Source organism: Solea senegalensis, linkage group LG14 (genome assembly GCF_019176455.1).
Source record: "Solea senegalensis isolate Sse05_10M linkage group LG14, IFAPA_SoseM_1, whole genome shotgun sequence".
In the NCBI taxonomy this organism is placed as follows: Eukaryota; Metazoa; Chordata; class Actinopteri; order Pleuronectiformes; family Soleidae; genus Solea; species Solea senegalensis.
In genome coordinates, this window is record NC_058034.1 from 19,344,606 (window position 1) to 19,354,430 (window position 9,825).

At 40.2% G+C, this 9,825-nt stretch overlaps 1 protein-coding gene across 2 annotated transcripts in view; it reads right to left on the reverse strand.

The window, feature by feature from the left end:
- Positions 1-5,956, reverse strand: part of brinp3a.2 (bone morphogenetic protein/retinoic acid inducible neural-specific 3a, tandem duplicate 2) — a 36,772-nt gene extending 30,816 nt beyond the window's left edge. For both annotated transcript variants that reach the window (XM_044044941.1, XM_044044940.1), the window contains exon 1: positions 5,676-5,956. In XM_044044941.1, the coding sequence (XP_043900876.1) occupies positions 5,676-5,908 (233 nt within the window). In that variant the 5' untranslated portion in view covers positions 5,909-5,956. The remainder of the gene's footprint in view (positions 1-5,675) is intronic.
- Positions 5,957-9,825: the final 3,869 nt, after the last annotated feature.

Sequence of the window (9,825 nt, forward strand, 5' to 3'; positions counted from 1 at the left end):
TATTAATAAATAAGTAGTGTAAATATGACCCAATCAGTGAGTGAAACATATAATCTGCAATTATAATGTACATTTAAAATGATGCGTTCCCTGCCCACATTCCAGCAATCCCTAGACTCTCATTATAAAAGTACATGCCGAGTTTGCTCCACTTCGACACAAGCGATTTGTGTCGAAATCACACATGACTTGTGTTTGGAGTCGTGTCAGACACTGAGGCATGCAGGAGAGACGGAGGAGCCTTGTTGAGGGGAAAGGCAAGAGCGAAAGAGAAAGGAGAATTCAGTAAAAGTCACTAAAAACAGCGCCGTTTGAGAGGAGAACACTGCAGGAAGAGAGCCTAACCAGCCGTGCATCAAACATCTGCTGTTTCCAGCTTGTTAAACATGAGTTATTGCTGTTGTCATACATCAGTCATACCTAGACACTGGGTCAGCACCCACACATGCGTCTCAAGATTTGGGTCACCAAATAACTTTGCAGAACTTTTTTCCAGCATCTTACTTAAGATGTGTTAACGTAACAAATAATGTAAATAAGTATTTATATTCATTCATAATGTCAAAAAAGTGGCAGTAAAAATAGATGAAATTTCAATTTGAAGTGTTACATATTATGTACAGATTTGCTCATGTTGTGGTTTGTATTTTAAATGAGGTCACATTGTTTGTCTTTAACCCTTTTTTTGCTCATTTTAATCAGAAAAGGGCCAGAACTAAGTGCTTCTGCCCATTTGTCCAGAATAACTTTCAATATCTGGCTGTTATTTACAATTTAATGCAGGTTAAAATACTGTTTTAACAATTTAAAGAGGAATTTAACACCATATTCTGCATGTTAAATTGGAAATTTGAGCAGGGTAAGACATATTAAAAATAACATTTGTTTGCGTCTTTGTCTCCATATTCAAAAACTGGCCAAACAATGGAGACGTTTTTCCATCTCTTTCCGCTCTTGGTGAGTAAGACTAAGGCTTTCTGAAACAGCGCAAGTGAAATTACCATGACAACCATATGTTTGCAACTTTTAATGTCATTTTAATGTGGAAGTTCTACTTTTTTAATTCACAATATCGGGCAATCGTTGGTCCAGTTGTGTAGTTTAATTTAAGTATAAATACACTGGCGTGATGCACTAGGGTGCTTTGGCACTACCTACTGGTGTTACAGCGCATATAAAACCCAACTTTTACCCCCCAACTGACGAATTTGTGTGTCAAAATGATCTTTGATTGTTTTTTGTCTATATCCGTCCAAAAGCTGTTTAGATAATTGATTCTACACCATTGAGTGAGTTACTGAATGTGGCTAAAAACGTAGGACGGGAGACAATAATGAGACTTTCCGCGGTGGATTCATCAGCTCTTTTCACACTTTTATGAGCTTTATTGAATCAAACTTTTGTGCGTCAGCTCGACTAGGGAGAGATGCCTGCAGTGTGACCAAATTGAATGCGAGTGACAACTAAAGAACTAGATTAGCAATTAATGGGGCTGGCAGAAGGTACAGTGTCTAGTTTTAACACTTCTTTAAAAAGGAATATTGCAACAACAACAACAACAAAAATAATAGTTTCCTTTTGTCAGCCTATTTGCCACGAGGGGCCTCATGGAGTTGCTGAAACCTTGGAAGTGACTTTCAGGAGAAGTAAAGAAAGACAGAGAACATCAGTGAGAATCTAATACTGGGATGTTGAGAAGAAGCGCTGAGGGCGAGTCTAAAACACTCAGCTCAACACTCTTCAGAGCACCTGCAGTCTCCCCCGTGGTTTGGAAAATCTGCTGTTGTTCATTGTGTTTGAAGAGGCTCTCGGATCAAACAGCGAGCAGCTTTTTTTTTTTTTTGATCCAGTTCGACTCAAATAGTTAGAATAAGCTAATTGCAGTTAATTCTAAGAGTCCCATTGTTTTAACTCACTGTTTGTTGATGCACAGTGAAGCTTACCAACACACTTCTATTATCCGTACTGTAGTTAACACCTCTCGAAACAAAACACCTTTCTTTTTTCTTTTCTCCCCTTTGCAGGATTGTGAATGATTGCCATCCATTTTAAGTATAAAGCAGGTACCATGTTGACAGTAGCTTCAGCAGAGTTGATATGGTGTTTTTTTTTTTATCCAGGAAGGTTGCCTTATGTGTTAGAGTCAGAGTTAAAAAAGTGACCTATGTGAGAGTAGTTTTAGTTTACATTGAACTAGGGCTGAGCAATAATTCAATAACAATATGTCACAATTAATGTTTTGCCTATAGAGCGCAAGGAGATTGATTTACTGAGTTTGTTTACACCTCCATGGTGGCAGGAAAAGATTTGGCTGCTCACTGGACGCTTTAAATCCACAGAGATGAAGTAATAAATGCCTTATGGAAACACCTTCAGTAACCAGACCTGATCACCTCTCTGATAAACTGGATTTGAACAGTGTGACTTCCTGCCGGAATGGTTTTGTGTTGTTTTGCCTCTGTTTGCAAACGCACTTGTGGACACAACACGTACATTATTAGCTGGGAATGTCTACAAAGTCCGTCTGTCCGTAAGTTTCAAATCACAAGTAATGGGATTGGTTCCAACTTTCCCTCAGGAGACTGAGTTGAAACCATAATAATGTCCAGCCCCTACTTCCAACTTCCAAGTGTGCCTTCCATTCACTGTCGTTTAGAATCGTCTCGTTCAGAACCATGGTTCTCAAGGTGAGCTTCCTCTGGTGTATACTACTGTATGAAAGTAATAAGAGTCATCTTATCTCCCGCTCCATCTTAATCTAAGTTCACTATACCAGTGTGTCAAGTATATGTGAGGAAGGGGAGGATGATGAGAGAGCAAGTTATCTTAATGGGAATACATCTGCCTCCTGTGAAACGTCTGCAGCTGACTTTGCTTGGTCTATTTTCTCAGGTGGAACTTGTTATAAAAACTTTGAGAACCACTGGACCAGCACATTGAAGACGCCATATTTTGTCTGTATAGTGGTTTATTAAATTGTAACCTTAAACTTGGTGGAATCTTTTGTGAAACAAAAAAAGTCTTTCATGAATGAACTAGAACTAGTTTCTATTTTGTTCCGTGCAAACACGAGCCTCCGTTTGAGCCGCTCCGATGTATTGTCAACCACTGGTGAAGGGTGGCAAGTAAATACACTTGTTTATACAAATCATGGGAATTACTGCCATGCAGCATCATTTCCTTTTCTTGTTAGCACAAGCGTTAGGGCTTGATGAGGAAATTCAAGGACATCTGTTACTGTGTAACACACAGCAGGATGCTCGGTCCCCCGGAGAGAATATTGCAATATTGCAATAAAACAACCCCGCTGAATTTTTTATGAGCTAGCTCCAGGTGTGGGTTCCCAAAAAATGATCACCACATTTCACCCTGCCAGTGTCAGCGGTGACAGAGAGCTATTATTCGCCAAAACAGGAGCAAAATAAAATAAAAACAGGAGGCTCCACTGCAGCTGCATCCCCCTTGTCTTTGTCAGATTCCTTTTTTTTTAAATCAAATGGGACTGAATCCAAGTGAATTCAATTTAGGAAGATTTACAGGCTATTTACTTTTTTAGGCTAGGTTTTTCCTTTTAATATCATCACTATTAATCAATGCCGCATTGTGGTAATCTAGCGGGCCTCAAACACAGCCCTGCAGCTGACAGAAGCCTCTCAGGGGATTCTGTGATAATGCAGAGTAATAAGTACTAAGAGCTCACTAATCACTTGGCCACATGATAAGACTATTAATCTTGCCTCTCTTGCAGCTCAGCTCCAATGGACCACTGCCTTTTGCCAGAGAAGGAAATATTAAAGACCTCTAACACAGCAACCAATCACTAAAGCCATAAAGCATCCTCGCACGATCCATAGATGTCAGGAACCCTGTCCGTCTATTTCCAGACGCCTGGACAACATCCTCCTCAACGAGGACGGATATGATTCATGACACCTTCTCCACTAATTCGGCCGTATGCCGATAGCTCAGGCTTGCGTCGCTGTCACAACAAGTCATCGATTTTAATTCCCGATCCTAATCAACACGCTTTTGTCGTTCCACCTGATCATGTGAGCGTTCGAATGCGTCGCAGGGTCAGCGGACAGCAACATGTGTGCATTTAAGGCTGCGCGTGAAGCGGCGGAGGCGTGTGCCAGACCACGCTGTGAGCGCTGAGCACTGTGAGACCCCTTTCTGCATGACAACATAGGACGAGAAACGCAGACTGCCTACCAAGCAGGCATGAACATGGTTGTCATAAAGCACATTCTCTACTGTGCGCACTAATATCGGATATGGAGTTTTCTCCCTTACATCATTTTGATGTTACAATAAACACACAAATGCACTGGTAATAAAAAATAAATCAAAGAAAACCAGTGCAGCCAAGTCTGATACAACTACTGTAACCTCCTCACATGTAATTAGACGGAGATGTCCTCAGATTGACCTTGTCCTGTTGAACCCGACACACGTCACAATAGATGTACATTCAGCCAAGGGAGAATGGAGTTCACCACCCTTCTTTCCTCATCTCTATCATTTAATTCAACTCCCCCTGATTTAACTGCAGTACATTTCATCACGAGCAATATAATTCTCACTCGAGCACTTTAATCAGGGTCAGGTGAGGATTTGTACAAATTTGGTGTGGCCTTGGAGTTACTGAAATTCATCGTTGGCATTAATCAAGAAGGCGGCTTTTTTAAATCGAGGCCATATTTTTTTTTTTTCTGCTCCCACTTACCGTTGCAAAAATATTCAGTATGTATTCAGCATATGCAGTATTCATGAAAGCATGCAGTCTTTCCGTCTTCCTTCATTAAGGAGTGATGCTTAATCTTCAACTTCATCCGCCAAAATGGCTTGATATGAGCCACCTCTAAAGCAGCATATGGATCCCACAAAGAAATGAATGCTGACTAATCTATAGTGGATAATTATTCTTGTGACGTATATGTAGCCCTGACCAGCTTCTCAATCATGTCACTCGACAGGCTACCCAGCTCCTAGTTCAGGCTGTGGTCATCTCCTGCCTTGACTACTGCAACAGGCCTCCTGACCTGTGCGGTGAAACCACTACAGATGGTCCAGAAAGCGACGCCATGCCTGGTCTACAATCAGCCTAAAAGGGCACATGTTGCCCCTCTGTTTATTGAGCTCCACTGGCTACCTTTAGCTGCCCCGCATCAAATTCAAATCACTGACGCTAGCCTACAAAGTCCTTCATGGCTCTGCTCCCGTTTACTTAAATGCTCTCCTAAAGGCTTATGTTACCCCTCGAGTACTCCGTTCATCAAAGGATTGTCGTCTGGCGGTGCCAACACCCCGCACAAGACAATCCAGACTCTTTTCATGTGTCGTTTCACGCTGGTGGAACGACCTACCAAGCGCTACCAGAACAGGGGCGTCCCTGTCTATCTTCATGAAGCTCTTGAAAACCCAGCTCTTCTAAGAGCATCTTCTGTCCTAGCACTTACCCTACCCCTACCCCCTCCCCATCTCCTTCTGCACTTGCATCCACCTCGGCACTCAGTCCACTGTTCCTATCAAGTGGAATTCTTTCCAAGACTTCTTCTATGTAGCTTATTCCCCTCGTGGATAAAAGCTTCTAAATGTTTAATGTAAATGTCAATAGAAGCAATCATAAAACAGCAGGAAACTGTGTGGAACTTCATCTTGCACTAATGACTTACCTATATATCTTGTATCTGGTGGAGAAGCCGAGCCGGTTCTTGTCCACAAAGTCAATGTACTCCTGGGAGTGATGGAAGGGCCCCTTATCAGAGAGGAGCCAATCCAGGGGGCCCCCAGGCTTGTCATTGGGGAGGCTGGATGTTGTTGTTGCTGCTGTTGCTGCTGCTGTTAACACCGACTGTAAACACACCCAGCAGTGGAGGCTGAGGCTGATGACTCCCCATAGAGCCATCAGAGATGGAGGGAGCGAGGGGGGGGATGCGGGTGGTGGTGGTGGTGGCGGTGGTGCTGCTGCTGCTGGGTTGTGGTGGTGTTGGTGGTGCTTAGGGACGTTCAGCAGCCGGAGCCACTCTTCATTAGCTGGCTCCTCCACTGGGAAGAGCAGGGGACCTGCATCACCTGAATGCCCCCTGGACACCTAAAGAACACATAGCACAGCTAAGGGTACAGCGAGACACAGTCAATCACAAATACTGACTTACAGAAATAAACTGATATAAAACTTTAAAGGAGCAGTGTGTAATGTTTAGTGACACCTAATGGTGAGACTGCAGATTGTAACAAAATGGAGGACTCCTCCACTCAGCGCTGTCTTTCCCAGTTGCATCAGAATTACAGTGGCCTACACAAACCAGAGAGGATGGCATTCTGCTTTGGTTGTTCACTTTTTGAAGGACATCCAGATTAATGAACATTTTTTTTAGTTCTTACTTTGATTTATTTGTGTAGATCATATTTCTACTGCATTTCATTTATTTAATTGTGTGCTTAAATTGTTTGTATTGTTTAGCGTGTCCTGATTGGGGGGTGTGGGGGGTGGGGTGGGGATCTAATCTAATGTAAGTACTATATTCAATCTCTGCCAAAATGTTGCACACTAAACCTGGGAATGAGAGCAGGATCACATCTAGAACCTTCACTTATTTGAAGGGATTTTGGTGCACGTAAATGCTGCGAAATGTATTAATATTAATGAATTGATCATTTATTTAAAAAAAAAAACAACAAAAAAAACACAACCAACAGCTTCTTTGATGTGAGGATTTGCTGTATTTCTGTTTTACATCATTGCAAATTATTCCATATCTTCAGATCCTAGACCAGAACTACAACAAAAACATGTATCAGGAAAAAAAACAACAACATGAAAATGTCTTTCTCAGGAATGAAAAAATAATTCACCTCTTTTTTCTTTTTTTTCTTACATATTCCTCCAAGGAGTTTCATCTCTGTGGGCTTAGCTGGCAATGTTGCAGCCTCACTTTGTGATTTACAGAGATTCTCTGGTATAAAAGTCACACAGGACAAGTGCTTCTCAAACTGGTGCAAGTTACGATTCCAATTGTATATTCATCCCTTTAACTCTGTGAATAATTGGCTCAGCTGCCGCTTTCAGATTTGTACTCGTATCAGAGTTCAACTATGATGCGATGCGACTGCAGCAGATCTATTGCGTTTTGTACTCGCACACAAATCAAGCACATGGACAAAAATAAATAAAAAATACTGAGACTCTATTGTTGATAATATAAACCGTCCTTGCTCCTGTGCGTTATCAGAGTACCTGCTGTTCACACTGTTGTCCGGGTTTGTCTTCATAACACTGTCAGTCATCTTCACCACAGTCTGCCAAGTGTGTGTGTTCTTGAACATACAATTTTGTGAGGACTAGGGCTGCAACTAACCATTATTTTTTAGAAACGAGTAATCTGTCGATTATTTTCTCGATTCATCAGATATTCTTTTGTCTATAAAATGTAGGAAAATGTTGAAAAATGACGATCAGTGTTTACCAAACCTGGAAATCACATTCAGAGATTATAAAACGTTGGCATTCAGAGATTAGAAAACATTAGCATTCAGCGATTAGAAAATATTCACATTCAGAGATTAGAAAATATTAACATTCTGAGATTAGAAAATATTCACATTCCAACTTGAGAAAATGTTGGCATTCAGAGATTAGAAAATATTCACATTCAGAGATTAGAAAATGTTGGCATTCAGAGATTAGAAAATATCCACATTCCAAGATTAGAAAATGTTCACATTTTGAGACTGAAAACGTTCCCATTCCAAGATTAGAAAATGTTCAGATTCGGACATTAGAAAATGTTCACATTCCGAGACTAGAAAATGTTTACATTCCGAGATTAGAAAATGTTCACATTTTGAGATTAGAAAATGTTCACATTCCGACATTAGAAAATGTTCACATTCCGACATTAGAAAATGTTCACATTCCGACATTAGAAAATGTTGGCATTTAGAGATTAGAAAATATTCACATTCCAAGATAAAAATTAAATTCACATTCACATTCACATTCTGAGATTAGAAGATGTTCACATTCTTACTCATCGATTAAGAATCAATTAATTGAATGATCGTTGCAGCCTTAGAGAGGACCTGAAAAACCCTTATAATCCTGGAAGGACATTTTCTGAAGGTTAGGTTAAACAAGGTTTTAAGGTTGAGGTTAAAGTTTAGTTTAAGGGTTAGGGTAAGACATTTCAGTTGTGATGGTTAAAGTAAAGGTAAGGGGAATGCATTATGTCTATGAGTGCCCTCACTAAGAATGCACTATAGAAATGTGTGTGTGTGTTGTAGGAGGTTTGAGTCCTATTACAGTATCTCAATGACAAGCTGTCAAGTTAACTCAGCCATATGACTCTATGTGTGGGTGTGTATACATGAGAGAAACACATCTCATGTTTTATATATACCATTGATATCCTGTATATTATATAGACAAGTTCTTACACATTGAAAATAAGCAGTTTGATACTATATCTTTTAAATCTATTGGTGTTTATTGTTTATTTTTGTTACACCAGAAAACCAGATTAGTGCAGATTATTGAGTCTCAGTGACAAGGTCAGTGAAGAGTGGATTGATTGACGTCCACTAGGATCTGTGTGACATTGACGAGCATGACTACCTTCCCAATTTAAGCCTATAAACGCCAACTGTTCCCATTCCAGTTGGTGGTGTGCTCTCTTTTTTGTTTTGTTGTTGTTGAAAGAGACTGAAATGAGTGGTCACCATGTCATCTTCAGCAGTTTGCTGTTGGCGGCTGAATGAAAAGACTCTTGGCCGGTGGGTGAAGGAAACCTCTTCATCTTAACTGAAGACGCACGACGACTATGACCTGGATGACTGAGAACCTTCACAGACTGGAGGGTGTAACCATGGAAACTTGTTTGACGTGTGTGCGACTCACGGACTAAAAGGACATACAAAAAGAGGTTAACTCCTAGTGAGAAATTCCTGTTACTGGACTGGAGCATGTTTATTATGAACAGAACCACAGGCATGTTTCAATGACCACTTGTTTTCTGAACTGGTGAATTTGACGCTATCGATTTTTGAACGATAACCTGTTTTGTAGCCATACATAATCAAACAAAACAAAACAAATTTAAAATGTTGCATGCTTCTCCGCCGAAACCATTCAAATCGGCCACTTTACATGACTATAGTGTAGCTTCATAGCTTGCTTTGTTATTCCTTTCCAGAGAGCTTCAATTCATCTGCAGTGTGTTTAAAATTAGACTTCCCTTCCTCAGCAACACACTTTCAACATTTACTGTCTTCCCTTAAACCCATTTTAAATAACAACGATGGCGTGCACAGCATGTTGAATGCTATATTTATGTTTTTACAACTAAAGGGCTGTCTTGCATTATTCCCTACATAAGGGGTCTCAAACTCAAATTACCTCAGGGCCACTGAAGGTCTAGTTTGGTCAGTAGGGGCCCTGGTCAAGTGAAAAAAAATCCAAACAAACATTGAAATTGTTATATTTATGATGGTATTTCACATTATTTAAAAATAAAAGTGTTTTGGTTTCATATGGATCGATAAAAATTATTACAAAAAACAATAAAAAAATGAATCTATTAATAAAAAAAATAACATAACTCCACATTAAAACTCACATCATGCTATGTTCACCAGGTCCCAATCCTCATACTGATCAGTGATGCTTTCATTACACATTTACTTAACTTTGTGTTTGACATCTGTTTAAACAAAAGGGAAAAAAAAAAATGTAATTCATGTATCTCCATGCCCACGCTGCTCATGGCAATGTTGTCTTTGTGAGGTAAAACAGACACAAATTGACGTTAAACACTGCTGTTCCTT